The 16,463-nt window shown below is 31.8% G+C and overlaps 3 protein-coding genes across 4 annotated transcripts in view; all 3 read left to right on the top strand.

The window, feature by feature from the left end:
• The window catches only part of LOC117213252 (antichymotrypsin-2-like), a 21,641-nt gene extending 19,424 nt beyond the window's left edge, over positions 1 to 2,217 (top strand). Inside the window, exons 6-8 of one of the 2 annotated variants that reach the window (XM_033458631.1) lie at positions 857 to 1,042; positions 1,111 to 1,246; positions 1,546 to 2,217. In XM_033458631.1, coding sequence (XP_033314522.1) covers positions 857 to 1,042; positions 1,111 to 1,246; positions 1,546 to 1,700 — 477 coding nt within the window. In that variant the 3' untranslated portion in view covers positions 1,701 to 2,217. The remainder of the gene's footprint in view (positions 1 to 856; positions 1,043 to 1,110; positions 1,247 to 1,545) is intronic. The other variant, XM_033458625.1, reaches the window with a different exon arrangement.
• Positions 1 to 16,463, top strand: part of LOC117213294 (antichymotrypsin-2-like) — an 18,678-nt gene extending 2,215 nt beyond the window's left edge. The window contains exons 3-8 of the mRNA XM_033458664.1: positions 13,632 to 13,814; positions 13,942 to 14,152; positions 14,288 to 14,502; positions 14,596 to 14,781; positions 14,858 to 14,993; positions 16,190 to 16,463. Coding sequence (XP_033314555.1) covers positions 13,632 to 13,814; positions 13,942 to 14,152; positions 14,288 to 14,502; positions 14,596 to 14,781; positions 14,858 to 14,993; positions 16,190 to 16,350 — 1,092 coding nt within the window. The 3' untranslated portion in view covers positions 16,351 to 16,463. The remainder of the gene's footprint in view (positions 1 to 13,631; positions 13,815 to 13,941; positions 14,153 to 14,287; positions 14,503 to 14,595; positions 14,782 to 14,857; positions 14,994 to 16,189) is intronic.
• On the top strand, positions 3,546 to 10,358 carry LOC117213243 (antichymotrypsin-2-like). Its single transcript, XM_033458615.1, has 10 exons — positions 3,546 to 3,677; positions 5,150 to 5,212; positions 7,048 to 7,169; positions 7,278 to 7,460; positions 7,588 to 7,798; positions 7,934 to 8,148; positions 8,243 to 8,428; positions 8,499 to 8,634; positions 9,804 to 9,974; positions 10,284 to 10,358. The coding sequence occupies exons 2-9, from the start codon at positions 5,203 to 5,205 to the stop codon at positions 9,956 to 9,958; spliced, it is 1,218 nt and encodes a 405-aa protein (XP_033314506.1). The 5' UTR covers positions 3,546 to 3,677; positions 5,150 to 5,202; the 3' UTR covers positions 9,959 to 9,974; positions 10,284 to 10,358.

The raw sequence follows: 16,463 nt of genomic DNA, 5'->3' as shown, positions 1-16,463 counted from the left end.
TTTAGAAACGTACTTCATCTGCCAACATCAGAGAGTCTTGCTACGTCTGGTTATCAGTCACTTATTGATAATCTCAACGTAGGTATCTCTCACATCCCTCTGCTTTTATTATTTTAACGTATAGTTTAAATTGTAAATTTATTAATATAAAATAACAAATGTATTATTTTACGCTATATGATATTTTTTAACTGTTTTAATATAGAGTTTTAAAGACAATAAACTGGTTATTGCAAATAAAGTCTTCGTAACAGCAAGTTTAAATTTGAAACCAAGTTACAAAAATTTAACAGAAGTTTATTTCCGCTCTGCTTCTCAATTGGTAAACTTTGCTCGAAACAAAGAAGCTGCAAATATTATTAATAGTTGGGTCGAACAAAATACAAATAATCTCATTAAAGAGCTTATAAGTGCTGGTTTGTATATGTTTATTTTACTCATTACGATGTAAAGACTATAGAAAATTTAGATTGAATGCATTTTAACTTCAATATGGTCAATCATACTATAAAGTTTTATGTTGTTATGAATGTTTTTTGCAAAACAGAAATGCTAGATGACACGACAAGGTTAGTACTTGTCAATGCAATATATTTTAAAGGCCAATGGAAAGATAAGTTCGATCCTAAATCGACTAGCGACATGCCATTTCACATTAGTAAAGTTGAAGTAAAAGATGTTCCTACAATGTATAGACATGGTAAATATAAACTTGGAAGACTTGCAGATTTAAATGCTAGATTCATTGAAATACCATACAAGGTAAGTTTAGAAGGAAAAGGCACTAATGTATAAAAAGAAGGTGCTGCCTTATAAAACTTTTCGAAATACGAAAAGAAGCAATTAAATTTTCTAGGGTGACGAATTGAGTATGATCATAATTCTTCCAAGTGAAATTGATGGTTTGCCTGATGTTGCGAAAAAATTACAAAGTACAAGTTTAACGAACATTCTAAGTGAAGGACATGAGATAGAAGCGGCATTATGGTTACCAAAGTTCAAGGTGGAAAGTATGCTTGAACTCAATGATGTTTTAAAAGAGGTATATATATAAAGTGTAATTCATTTACAGATAACTATTTTCTATATTTTAATTGCTATTCTATGTAGATGGGTTTGACTGATGCGTTTACTACTGCTGATTTTTCTGAGATTGCTGATGGTGAAAATTTGCATATCAGTGATGTTATACAAAAGGCATACATTGAAGTGAATGAAGAAGGAAGTGAAGCTGCCGCTGTTTATGGTAAGTGAATAAACATGCTATGTTATGAAGTTTACGTGTAAATTAAGCAGAATATCACTTTGTGCAAGTACTAGGTATGAAAATATTCAAAAAGTAATGTAATATGACAAGAAGTTTCTTATTATTTATTTCAACCGGTAGCGAACGTGAAAATATTTTCTTCACATCGTTCCTGTTGCTCTATTGTTGTTCCTTACAAATTATGTTCCTATAATATGTTTTTAATTAATGTGCAATAATATATTAATATATAATAGTTTGGTTTATTAGTATAAAAGTTTGGCATAATTCTGTTCCAGATCCCATGATGGATTTCAGGTGTGCTCCTTACAGGACGAGGATGAAAATTGATAAGCCTTTCTTTTATTATATCATAAAAACTATGAATGTTGGAAAGGAAAATGATATGATACTTTCACTATTCTGCGGTTCTGTTAACGAACCCAAACTCTAAGGACAGTAGTGTCATAATAGCAATATCATAGTAATGTGATAATTAACACTTTACTGACCGCTAGCGGTTCAATGGCATACGCACGTTCGACCGGCAGCTCAAGCGCCGATTCTCTCTGGCGCCGGCTCTGTTTCGGTTTAGACTTTCCAATACCATTCTTTTCGTTCATCGCGAACGGTAAGTTTTTCAAATTGGTATAAAACTGTTGGAGCTTACAAATCAACTCAACTGACGCAACTGAGCAAGGTATCTTAGTACTAAATAACAAATTACTGTTCAAATAATGAGAAAGATTGTCAGCGATAAAAAGCCGATTAATAAGCTATCGGTCGGTAAATGTCGGCGACAAAAACCGATTAATCGGCTATCGGTTGGTAAGTGTCGGCGACAAAAAGCCGATTAACAGGCTATCGGTCGGTAAAGTGTTAATGCGTATGCTCCGTAGTTATAAGCATTCTAATAATACCTTGTCTCACAATAAATGTAAACTTATGTAAATGAAACTTTTTCTTTAGTATTGTTCCTCTTTTTTTTTCTTTCTCTTTTAAATCATAGTTTAATTTTCGTTTAGTTATTATTGTGCCAGTTTTTTTAAATATAAACACAGGAATATTCACAAGAAAAATATTATTTATGGAATCCTTGTAAACATTGTTGTTGCGATGATAAATAATACCGCCACCTTGCTCGGCAAACCGCCGCCCACAACAATCACGGGAACCAATCTATGGGTGCGAACTTTGTCGGGAAAATCCTAATCATGAGAAATGTTGTGGTAAGAATAGAACATTTCGCGGTATGGATATTAATTGTGAATATTATGAGAAAGCTTAAATTTTCTTTTATCGTATGTCGAATTTTATGCCCAATACGTAGAATAAAATCATTAAGAAATGACATCATCTAATATATTTTATTAAATAATATATATACGTACATATAGAAAGAACTAAAATATTTCGTTATAAATATCCTTTCTAATACTATAAAACGGCCAAGAAGTAAATTTCCTTATTCTTTCATACAAGAGAAATTTTAGTACACTATTTAGCTTTCTATTAATCCAATTGGAGTTAATCCATATTACATACAATACACTTGCGTTTCAGGAATTTCACGTATAATCCCATCGATTATATCATTTTCAAGATATAGATGTAGCTGTTTTCTTTGTAGCTAGCCACACCCCGAAGATACTATTGGGTTCATTTCCAACCAAACACTCAACAACTATAGTACTACAATTTATTAAGTAAAGCCATTTTTATTGTATTTCTTCCTATTCCTCGTGTCGTCTATTTAAAACACCTTTTCATGAATTTCTATATATATACAAATAGCGAATAAAGTAGGTTACAAAATAATTTTTGTAAAATATTTAATACGTATTATTTGAAGCGTAAAATAGTTTTAGTGTATAATATATTTGATCCTATACATTGCATACATGTACTCTTAAATAAATAGATTTCCCTTATTCGTTATTTACAAAATCTATAGACTTCCAATTTACTTTTAATAGTCTGACTATTACTAAAAAATAAATTCAATTTGTTATATATTCTCATTAAAGTGTAAATATTTTAATATCATATATTATATCTATACATCTTTTATTTCGCGTAGTCAAGCTGATAAAAATATTTCATTTCCAATTCGTATACTTGATTCTGTTACTACTTAAGGTTCGTCAGATTTCGCAGCGTTTGTTTTGTTACTCATGCGCAATTCTCGTTCGAACCTAACTTCAGGCATTTGTGCGACAGCTTACAGCTATCAATTGATCGATCTGTTGAACACCGCGATCCGTCTAATTGTGGACAGTTTCTAACACAGTGTTTACTACACAGTACAGTGTACGTAGTAGTGTAAAAGTGCACAGGTGATGTGAATGTGTTTTTATTGTTCCAAGAAGGTGTCAACAGGTAGTGGTATATTATACAGGAAATGTGCTATTTATGCAACGCTTACAATTTGGTAAATATACCTATTATGGATTATTTATGTTTTTATTTCATTGACTCAGATAAATTTTTTGACAGCATATGTACATGAATCATACGTATTTATATACTCATAATGTGTTTCATCGAATGACAAATATGTAACACTAATTTCTGTGATGGGAGATGGAAATGAGATATCACTAAGTAGGTCAGGGTCACTGTTGATAATATTTCTTTTAAAATGTTATCAAGCGATTATGTTGTTTCCTTACATGACAAAAAAACTTACAAATTTTTTTTATTTTTTTTTATTTAATATTTCACATTCACAATTTGTCTAATTTGGACATTTGGTTGAATTTTTTAGCTGTTTGATTATCATGTGGGTGGCTACCCCCAGCGGGGTACCATCTTCGTGTTTGTTAGGTTATATCCTTTATGAACTTACAAATTTGAAGTTACTATTGATAAATGCTTAAGTCAAATACTCTTCAGGTCTAAATGGATTATTTGACATGTGGTAAAAAAAGTTTTACTTTCTTTATAATTCAATTTGCTCAGATTTGTAATAAAATATAAAACTAATATTTTATACATTAATTACTTAAATGATCAATTTCGAAACACACTATTCAGAATCTATCACTGTAGACTAATAACAATATTACGTGCCTATCTTTATTTATTTTCTACTAGCACGTCTAGGAGAATCTACACGTGCATATTATTCTTAGAATATTTCTGTCGCTTTTTTACTGGTAGAGCATATTCTAATTAGCGGTACCTCCTAATTCATGCGTAGGTCTCGCGTCTAACGTAAACATCGATCGAAATAAGTCGCTAGTACAAGACGTAATTCGTCGCTATTCTACAAATATTTTGATAGAGCCCATGCATTTATGTAATTTCTATTATATATTCAAATCTTAACTAGGAATTTTTTTGAAACTATAAAAAAAATACATTGCACTCTAATGCAAAATAACAAGAACATCAAAATTTGTTTCTTTCGTGGAATTGGAATTTTATATATATAGAAGAACGAATAGAATTCGAAGAAAGAAATTACACAACTGACTTTCAAATAAATCAACGTTACATTTTTGAAAATTATTTCAATGAACAAACAGAATATGCGTAAATCTACTAGTTACAGAGAAAACATGTAATAGATATGTGTAAATATTTATGTTAACAGCAATTTAATGATGTTTGTTGGAAAATACGAGGAAACCCACATTTTTCCGATAATAATAGTCACAATATCATTGCCCTGTTTATGTTTGTAATATAAAGCCCATTTGTGATATAGAGTGGAATACCAATGAGATTTAAAATTCATGTTCGTTTGATCTGTTCGATCATACCTACAATCGAATGCGTACTTCGTGATTGGCTGTTCGTTCGTTACCGATCCTTGATAGGTTCGCTCTGTCCACTGCCAGGGATTTTCTGAGTTTGTTTATCGCGTTTTTATATTCGTTCAGACGTTTCTTCTTGCAGTCTGCGTTTAACTTTAGAAGAGAATTGACCAGTAAAACGAGCCGATCGTCACCATGCGTATATGTGAGTAAATTTATATATGTGTATTTGACAATGCAGGTTATCGCGGATCTCGCCTCGGATTATACCGAGTATATACAATTTCTCTTCGGCAGTGAATGCAAATCCATTAATAATCATTTAAACCTTCCTCTCCAAGTATTTATTTTCCTTTTGTATCTTCAATTTTCGTGATTTTTATATTCACATCAACGGATGTTATTACAACAAGCAAACAAGTTTATTGTGTTTCAGAAATACATACTTCAAAAAGATACATCGTTGTTATTTTCGAGATTTCTACAGCAGGACTGAAATGTTGTGTTTGAGTCTTAAAACCTGACCGATGACCTCTTCGACCTTTTGGCCTTAACATTATTACAGCGCAATGGCACTAACTATGATGTTTAGTCTTCTACTACATTTGTGTCTTTTATAGCATATTTCTTAATAATATTAAATATAGACGTATAGTTTCTTATAGATATTTTTGTTGTATGTATGTTAAACATTTCACTGCATGAAAGGTATATGTGGTGTGTTCGGCTACAGGTTTCCGAAAATTTAAGGGATTATTGACGTCGAACATCAAGAAAAAATTGCGCTTTCGGCTTTGTTTTTTAGTTATCGTCAATTAAAAATCGGTCAGTATATCCTTGCAAGTGAGCAAGCCTCCTTACGCGGAAGCAAGGTGGTCAGCCTAAGCAGCGGCGCGCTCAGTGATCCTCAATTCGAACGATACATGGGCTGCAGCTTAGTTCGTACACAATCGTGGAAGAGAAGAAATGGTGGATTGAACATTAAACCAGCTTACTCGTGGAAATCCATAAGAACATGTCGAAAACTACCATATCGTAATTGCAAGTGGAAAGGATTACCTTTTCCTCCTTCGAATCCTTTGCCTCCGCGAATGACCACGGCAAAATGACACACGCACCGCGATTGTCCTTGGTGACGAGTAGGTACAAAAATACAACAGATTGTAATAGACGTTTGACATTTTTTTGTAAACAAAGCATGCCTCTTCTCTCCAAATTCTACCGTATTGTGTCTTTATGTTTCTCCAGTAGTAAAAGTCGAAAGGATTTAAATCTGAAGACCAAGCAGGCCAAGGCACAGGTCCTTTTCAACTTATCCACCTGATTCCAAAGCAGCCGAACCAGACTGTTGCACTGCTTTGATAGAATAAGGTGGTGCAGCATCTTGCATGAATTATTTCTGAATGCGTGTGGATTTTCTCTTGCCCAGAAATGTTCGTTACGTATATTTGTCATTCCAAATTTATTAAATGTTCCCTCTCCGGTAATTAATATCCTCGCGGGAAAATTGGAAATGCGTTGGATTTTCCAACTAATAAATTTGTAAAAATTTTTCTTCTTCAATTTTCATAAATATGATGAAGTACTCTGTGTCGCAGTTTCGCACGCGTACTGAACACACTATACATCCAAGTAACACTGTAACTTGATATTTTCAGTTCTCTGAAACTTCCACGTTGACCGTCAAAATAACTCTGTTCTTCCAAAACTGGTTTCCCTTTTGCTCCAAAATGCCTATAACATGACTATGTAGCAATAGAGAAATCATTCCGAAAGAGATAATTACAATAATCTTTGCCAATGCTTTAAACATCTTCGAATGACACGTAATTATCGAGGAATTGCAATGATATTTGAGAAGTTCTTTTTGAAAGCAAGGGTATGGTGATGAGGAAGCTGTGCACCAGATGTGTTTAAAGAAAATGGACACCTATTTTGCACAATCTTCAAACCTTACATAGCAAGAGATTTATTATTAAGATTTACAATACAATCTATTTTGCCAGTTTCTAATAATAATTTGTTACTAAATTGTTTTAGTAATAAGAAGTTTCTGGTTGGTGGCTCTTGCCCTAATAACAATGTCAGAAGCAGAGAAAAATGTTGAAGCACTGCGCTCCGTTTTGGAGAGTGCAAATCAATTTAGTTCTCCATTTTTCCAGGTAAAATGGTGGGACTTAAAATTTATTATAAAAGCTGTTTATGAAATGTTTATTTATGTTGCAGATGATTGAAGATAAATAGACTATAGAGATGCAAATTGTTTTCAGACTGTTGTAAAACACAATCCTGGCAACCTTATAACATCCCCTCTAAGCGTAGGTGTTGTTCTTGCTATGGCTGCTTATGGAGCTCGTGGAAATACAAAAGCACAGTTCAGAAATGTACTTCATCTACCAACATCAGAGAGTCTTGCCACATCTGGTTATCAGTCACTTATTGATAATCTCAATGTAGGTATCCCTCACATCCCTTTGCTTTTATTATTTTAATGTATAGTATAAATTATAAATTTATTAATATAAAATAACAAATGCATTATTTTACGCTATAGAATATTTTTTTCATGTTTTAATGCAGAATGTGAAAGACAATAAATTGGCTGTTGCAAATAAAATCTTCGTAGCAGCAAGTTTAAATTTGAAACCAAGTTACAAAAGTTTAACAGAAGTTTACTTCCGCTCTGCTTCTCAATTGGTAAACTTTGCTCAAAATAAAGAAGCTGCAAATATTATTAATAGTTGGGTCGAACAAAATACAGATAATCTCATTAAAGAGCTTATAAGTGCTGGTTTGTATATGTTTATTTTATTCATTACGATGTAAAAACAATACTATACTAAATTTTGATTGAATACATTTTAACTTCAATATGACGAATCATACTATGTAGTTTTATATTGTTATGAATGTTTTTTATAAACAGAAACGGTAAATAGCATGACAAGATTAGTACTTGTCAATGCAATATATTTTAAAGGCCAATGGAAAGATAAGTTCGATCCTAAATCGACTAGCGACATGCCATTTCATACTAGTAAAAGTGAAGTAAAAAATGTTTCTACAATGTATAGACAAGGTAAATACAAATACGGAGAACTTCCAGATTTAAATGCTAAATTTGTTGTAATACCATACAAGGTAAGTTTAGAAGGAAAAGGCACTAATGTATAAAAAGAAGGTGCTTCCTTATAAAACTTTTCGAAATACGAAAAGAAGCGATTAAATTTTCTAGGGTGACGAATTGAGTATGATCATAATTCTTCCAAATGAAATTGATGGTTTGCCTGATGTTGAGAAAAAATTACAAAGTACAAATTTAACGAACATTCTAAGTCAAGGATATAAGGAAGAAGTGGAATTATGGTTACCAAAGTTCAAGGTGGAAAGTATGCTCAAACTCAATGATGTCTTAAAAGAGGTATATATATATAGTGTGTAATTCATTTACAGATAACTATTTTTTATATTTTAATCCCTATTCTATGTAGATGGGTTTGACTGATGCGTTTTCTAATGCTGATTTTTCTGAGATCGCTGATGGTGGAAATTTGTATATCAGTGATGTTATACAAAAGGCATACATTAAAGTGAATGAAGAAGGAAGTGAAGCTGCTGCTGCTACTGGTAAGCGAATAAACATTCTATGTTATGCAGTTTATATTTAAATTAAGTAGAATATCACTTTGTGCAAGTACTAGGTATGAAAATATTCAAAAGGTAATGTAATATGACAAGAAGTTTCTTATTATTTATTTCATACTATTCTTGCTTAGTGGCTACAGGATGACTCAGTCGTCTGTTATATCACTACTTAGGCTAATTTTATATCTATCCATATTTTCTATGAGATAATGGTGTAATGTACTTAGGAAAAGAAAAAAAAATGGAAATAAAAATCTTCGTTACAATCTTATCACTGATAGGATTGAAATTAATCAAAGGCATGATTAATTGCATATTAGTTAGCATGATTAACTTGTATGAAAGAGCATGCGTAATTGGTTACAGTGCTTGTACTTACATTATATAGTATTACAGTATATTATATCGTATTACAGTATTATGTACTTACATTATATATATGAATATTTGTACACTTCACAAAACCTTTGATCGTCTCTAATTTCGAGATAAAAACTAAAAAATTTTTAAATTATGAATGCTTTGCCTTATCGAGTTTTATAATCTTACGGAGGTTGTTCATCTAATGGATTGCATTTACAAATATTTTAAAAATATCGTGGATGTGTGTGTGTATGTGTGTGTTCATATGTAATTTACGTTATAGGGACTTTCAAAAAATTATAGAGCAAATAGAAAGCAAGCTATTATTAGGCTAAAAGGGCAGGATATTCATCGGATTATCGTAGACTCAGCAACCTGTGTAATTTATACCTAACGATTTTGAGGTACGGAGTTAATATACGTAATGTTCCATTTAGTTCCTACAAATCAACATATCCTCTATTGAAGAATTTAATTTGATATAGTTAATTTTGTAGGCAAAATATAGCAGCTTCCTTAATAATTGTCATGTTTTACAATAAACTTTCAATATTAACACATTCATCATAGTTGTTCCAGGAAAAAGTGGCTTTCCATATTCCAAATATCAATATTTAGATAATATTCCGTCAGAGATATGAAACAGTAAGCTTTGGGTAGCTCTTAGTGCTTTCAAACATGTACGCATGTGTGACTTCCGGTAGCGAACGTGTATATGTTTACATCATATCGCTGTTTCTGCTCTATTCATACACTTACACATAACGTTCGGCATAACTCTGTTTCAGGTTTACTTATGATGGAGAAAATGGCTCATACTACATGGGAGTTCAAAATTAATCGGCCATTCTTTTATTATATCATAAAAACTATGAACGATGAAAAGGAAAATGATATTAATCTTCCATTATTCTGCGGTTCTGTAAACGAACCCGAAATCTAACAACAGTAGTGTCATAGTAATGCGATTATCAATTCGTGTGCTTCGTAGTTATAAGCATTCTAATAATACCTTGTCCCACAAGAAATGTGTTGCATTCGCTTTAAATTTGAATTGTATTACATATATGCGGTCGACACCGGTACCGACAGCCTTTTCCGGATATCTCGAAAACTGACACTGTGCGGTGGTTACATGTACAGGAAAAAGTTATTCAGAATCGTTTCCCCTATGATATATTAAGATATCCTAGAAATTGTAGAGATTCAGTTCGATCAGTACATTTGCTAAAACGGTATTAAAAAAGCGTATATAAAATTTGTTCCAGGAGTGGTGCTAATGTATTACTCGTATCCCAGTTGGACTCCAATGAAAATTGATCGGCCGTTCTATTATGCTATTTATAAAAGCCAAACAGAAAATCAAGACATCTTAATGCTATTCAGTGGACACGTTAAGAATCCTTAAAAACATTATTCAGTGGTTCTGTTAACGAACCCAAAGTCTAAGGACAGTAATGTCATAATTGCAATATCATTGTAATGTGATAATTAATTCGTATGCTCCGTACTTATAAGTATTCTAATAATATCTTGTGTCGCAATAAATGTATTGTATTCGCTTCAAATTTGCATTTTACTCCTTCGTCAACAGTATATATATATATATATATAGATACATAAAGATATTTATAGATAAAGATGGTATAAAGAGATATTGCATATACCTTTAATATCTTAAAACCGAGAAAGTGGGAGTTTATTAATATTTATATACTTTTACATGATCAAAAATATTTCCTGTAATAGGAAACTTTTTCTTTAGTATTGTTTTGTTCCTCTTTCCTTTTCTTTCGCTCGTCTTCTCGTCTTTCTTTTAAATCATAGTTTCATTTTCGTTTAACTTTTATAGCGCCAGTTCTGTAAAATACAAATAAAGAAATATTCACAAGAAAAATATTATTTATGGGACCTTTGTAGACCATGTTGCGCTGATAAGTCAAAACCACCACCTTGTCCGTCAAACCGCCGCCCACAACGATCACAGGAACCAATCTGTGGGTTCAAACTTTTTCAGAAAATCCTAATCATGAGGAATGTTGTGATAAAAATAGAGCTTCTTTTCGCGGTATGGATATCAATTGTGAATATTACGAGAAAGCTTAAATTTTATGCCCAATATGTAGAATAAAATCATTAAGAAATGACATCATCTATTATATTGTATTAAATGTATTTAAATAATACATATACAAGATCGAAAGTATTTCATGATATCTTTTATAACACTCTAAAACAATCAAGAAGTAAATTTCTTCCTTCTTTCTTACAAGACAAATTTTTGTACTCTATTTACCGTTCCATTAATCCACTTGGAATTAATCCATATTACACACAATACACTTGTGTTTCAAGAATTTCACGTATAATCTTATCGATTATCTCATTTTCGATATATAGATGTAACTATTTTCTATGTAACAAGCAACACCCCGAAGATGCTATTTGGGATCATTTCCAACCAGACACTCAACAACTACAGTACCACAGTTTTTTAGGTAAAGCCATTTCTATCATATTTTTCTTTATTTCTCATCTCGCCTATTTAAAACACTTTTTTGTAAATATATACGAATAGCGAATCAAATAAATTACAAAATAATTTTGTTAAATATTTAATGCGTATTATTCGATACGTAAAATAGTTTTAGTGTATAATATACTTGATCCTATACATTGCATACATGTACTCACATACCTACATAGTTACTAAGTCTGCTTATTTAAACGAAATTTACTTGTAGATGTCTCTTATTCGTTATTTATAAAATCTATAGAATTCCAATTTACTTTTAGTAGTCTGACTATTACTAAAAAATAAATACAATTTGTTACGTAATGACGAAAATATTTTATAAAGCATAATTATCTTAATATCATATATTATATCTATACATTTTTTATTTCACGTAGTTAAGCTGGAAAAAATATTTTATTTCCAACTCCAATGCTTCTTTCTATTACTACTTAAGGTTCGTCAAATTTCTCAGCGTTTATTTTATTACTCATGCGCAAGTGTCAATCGAACCTCACTTCAAGCATTAGCGCTTCAAACTGCAACTATGAATTAATCGACCTGTTGAACACTGCGTTTCATCTAATTTTGAGCAGTTTCTAGCGTAGTTCTTATTAGCGTACCCGTAGTGTAAGTGTTCATAGGTGACATGAATGGATTTGGGATAATTTAAAGGAAGTGTGAGCAGGTACAGGTATATTATGCAGGAAATGTGCTATTTGAGCAACGCTTACAATTTGGTAAACATACTTATTATGGATTACTTATGTTTTTCTTTTCATTGAACCAGATAAATTCTTTGACAGCACGTGTACATGAATCATATATATATTTATATATTCATAACATGTTTGGTGAAATAATAAATATGTAAAACTAACCTCCGTGATGGAAGACAGAAAGGAGATATCACTAGAGAGGTCACGGTCACTTTTAAAATGTTTGAACTTCCTTTTAAAATGTTGTTATCAAACGATTATGTTGCCTCCTTACGTAACAAAAAAGCTTACAAATCTGCAGTACTACTACTGATAAATGCGTAAGTCGAGTACTCTTTAAACTATACATAATCTCTCTTCGATAGTCAATGAAATCAATTAATCCTCGTTTAAACCTTCCTCTTCAAGTAATCATTTTCCTTATATACATTCAACCTTCGTCACTTTTACTTTCATATCAAAGAATGTTATTACAACAAGCGAAGGAGTCTAATGTGTATCAGAAATACGTATTTCTAAACGACACTTTGTTGTTATTTCCGAGATATCTACTGTGTGAATAATGTTGTCTTTAAGTCTCAAGACCCGATTGATTATCTCTTCGATTTATTGGCTGTAACATTTTTACGGTGCAATGATACTTCCAAGTAATAATGTTAATCTTTTACTAGTTTATGTCTTTTATAGTATATTTTTTAATGATATTAATTAAAAACTTACTGTTTTTTTATTGATATTTTTGTTGGGTGTATGCTAGACATTTCACTGCGAAAAAGCTATATACAGGTTGTTTCGGCTGCAGGTTTCCAAAAATTTAGGAGGTGACTCCTGGAGCCGAAATAAGACGAAAATCGTGAATAAAAAAATTATGTTTTCGGCTAAGTTCTTTAGTTATTGCTAATTAAAGTCGACCAAAATATCCCTGCACGCGAGCAAACCTCCTTACGCGGACGATAAGAGGTCAGCCTAAATATCCGTACAACTCGGAATTATTCAGCCATGATATTTGAGGAGTTCTTTTTGAAAGCAAGGGTATGGTAATGAGGAAGCGTACAAGATGTGTTTGAAAAATACGAAAATCAATTTCGCACAATCATCCAAGTTTATAAAGCAAGAAATTTATTATTAAGATTTACAATACAATATGTACTGCTAGTTTTTAATAACAATTAGTTACCAAATTTTTCTAGCAATAAGTAGTATCTGGTTGGTGGGTCTTGTCCTAATAACAATGTCAGAAGCAGTGAAAAATGTTGAAGCTCTGCGCTCCGTTGTGGAAGGTGTAAATCAATTTAGTTCTTCATTTTTCCAGGTAAAATAGTGGAATTTAAAATTTATTCCAAATACTGATAAATAAATTATGCGACACTTATTGTTTTCAGACTGTGGTACAACACAATCCTGGCAACCTTGTAACGTCCCCTTTAAGTGCAAGTATCGTTCTTGCTATGACAGCTTTTGGAGCTCGTGGAAACACAGAAGCCCAGTTTAGAAACGTACTTCATCTGCCAACTTCAGAGAGTCTTGCCACATCTGGTTATCAATCACTTATTGATAATCTCAACGTAGGTATCTCCCACATCCCTTTGCTTTTATTATTTTAATATATAGTATAAATTATAAATTTATTAATATAAAATAGCAAATGCATTATTTTATGCTATATAATATATTTTTCATGTTTTAATGTAGAATGTGAAAGACAATAAATTGGCTGTTGCAAATAAAGTCTTCGTAGCTGCAAGTTTAAATTTGAAACCAAGTTACAAAAATTTAACTGAAGTTTATTTCCGCTCTTCTTCTCAATTAGTAAACTTTGCTGAAAGTCAGGAAGCTGCAAATATTATTAATAGTTGGGCTGAACAAAATACAAATAATCTCATTAAAGAGCTTGTAACTGCTGGTTTGTATATGTTTATTTTATTTGTTAAAGTATAATGAAAATACTATACAAAATTTTGATTGAATGCATTCTAATTTCAATATTTCAAATTATGGTAAGTAGTTTTCTGTTGTTGCCAATGTTTTCTGTTGACAGCAATGCTAAGTGATTTGACAAAGTTAGTACTTGTAAATGCAGTATATTTTAAAGGCCAATGGAAAGATAAGTTCGATCCTAAATCGACTAGCGACATGCCATTTCATACTAGTAAAAGCGAAGTAAAAAATGTTCCTACAATGTATAGACGAGGTAAATACAAATATGGAGATCTTGTAGATTTAAATGCTAAATTCGCTGTAATACCATACAAGGTAAGTTTAGAAGGAAAAAGCACTAATGTATAAAAAAAGCTGCTTCTTTGTAAAACTTTGTGAAGTACAAAAAGAAGCAAATAAGTGTTCTAGGGTGACGAATTGAGTATGATCATAATTCTTCCAAATGAAATTGATAGTTTGTCTGATGTTGAGAAAAAATTACAAAATACAAGTTTAACGAACATTCTAAGTCAAGGGTATGTGCAAGAAGTGGAATTATGGTTACCAAAGTTCAAGGTGGAAAGTAACATAGATCTTAGGAATCTCTTAATAGAGGTATATGCATACATATATATAGTGTAACTCATGTAAAAATAACTATTTCTTATATTTTAATTCCTATTTTGCGTAGATGGGTTTGAGTGATGCGTTTGCTGGTGCTGATTTTTCTGGGATTGCTGATGGTGAAGGTTTATGTATCAGTCATGTTATACAAAAGGCATACATTGAAGTGAATGAAGAAGGAAGTGAAGCTGTTGCTGTTACTCGTAAGTTACAGAATTAGTCTACATATTGTTCCACTTGGTTCTTACAAATCAACATATTTTCCATTTAAGAATTTTACCTGATACGGTTAATTTTGTAGACAAATGATATAGAGGAAAATATCAGTTAAGGGTTAGTCTGATATTTTACTTATTTCAATATACGAACCATTAGATATAGATATACTTTGTTTTGGAAATTATGATGTTATTATAACTCAGTTATAAAATTGAAATTTTCTCTTTATTATTCATTTTCCCATAATATTATCAACATCGTAGAAACGATTAAAAGTTCTGCAATTTTGTTTTCTAAACGTATTTTGCACCCTGAATTTTAATTTTTGTCGAATTAAAGCAATTGTGCCGTTGTTTAGTATAAGTGTTTGTTATTAACATTGTTTGCAAAGAATGTTTCATGTAATTATTTAGGATGCTGCGGCCATGTTGCATTTCAATGATTGGCGGCAAGGTCCTGAATAACTTCTTGATATACATATAACTGCTAAGTGTCATTTTCAGAGATATTCGCAAAAAGCTGTCGGTACCACTGCAGTGACTGTTTACCGACCGGATAAAATGACACCTGACTCAAAGTTGATTCTTATCGTTCGTTTAAAGTTTATGTAGGATTAGTCGTCAGTTTATCCAACCACCGCATGATGGCTGACAACTAATTCTAACGCATGCGCTGTAACATACGAACAGTTATAGATACTATTCACTGTAGTATAGTGCGTAATAGTGCGTAGTAGTACGTAATAGTGCTAGTGTGTAATAGTGCTACCGACAGTTTCCGTAAATATCTCGAAAACTAGAGAGTCTGATAGTAACATGCAGAGGAAAAAGTTGCTAAAATATTGATTTCTACGATATATTCAAATGTCATCAAAATCCGGGATAGTGGCAGTTTCTTAAATAATTGTCATGTTTTACAATAAAATTTTCAATCTTAACACGTTCGTTATCGCTATTTAATGAACAAGTAACTTCCCACATTCCAAATATCAATATTTAGATAACTTTACTTCACAGATATGAATTCGTAGTAGGTAATTCGTAGTGCCTTCAGCCATGTATGCGTGTGTGACTTCCGGTAGTGAATATATCTGCTATATGCGCGTATATATCTGCTTCGCATTGCTGTTTCTGTTTCATTCATACACTTAAATATGACGTCCGACATAACTTTGTTCCAGGTCGCGTTGTAATCAAGAGAAAGGGTGGTTATATATATATAAGGAAGTTCCTAATTAATCAGCCATTCTTTTATTATATCGTAAAAACTATGAATGATGATAAGGAAAATGATATTAACCTACCATTATTCTGTGGTTTTGTTAGAGAACCCAAAATCTAAGAACAGTAGTGCCATAATAGTAATATCATAGTAATGTAATAATTAATTCTTGTGCTCCGCAATTATAAGCTTTTCAACAATACCTTGTCTGACAATAAATGTGTTGCACTCAC

The sequence above is a fragment of the Bombus bifarius genome, unplaced genomic scaffold, assembly GCF_011952205.1.
Source record: "Bombus bifarius isolate JDL3187 unplaced genomic scaffold, Bbif_JDL3187 scf7180000007970, whole genome shotgun sequence".
Lineage (NCBI taxonomy): Eukaryota > Metazoa > Arthropoda > Insecta > Hymenoptera > Apidae > Bombus > Bombus bifarius.
The sequence above is the reverse complement of the archived record's forward strand: the minus strand, read 5'-3'. Positions and strand labels throughout refer to the sequence as shown.

What these genes read in the sequence shown, in the direction of transcription:
- LOC117213243 (XM_033458615.1), top strand. An exon ending in TTGTTGTAATACCATACAAG is followed by an intron (nt 8,149 to 8,242) that starts GTAAGTTTAGAA and finishes TAAATTTTCTAG; the next exon opens with GGTGACGAATTGAGTATGAT. An exon ending in TGAAGCTGCTGCTGCTACTG is followed by an intron (nt 8,635 to 9,803) that starts GTAAGCGAATAA and finishes ACTCTGTTTCAG; the next exon opens with GTTTACTTATGATGGAGAAA.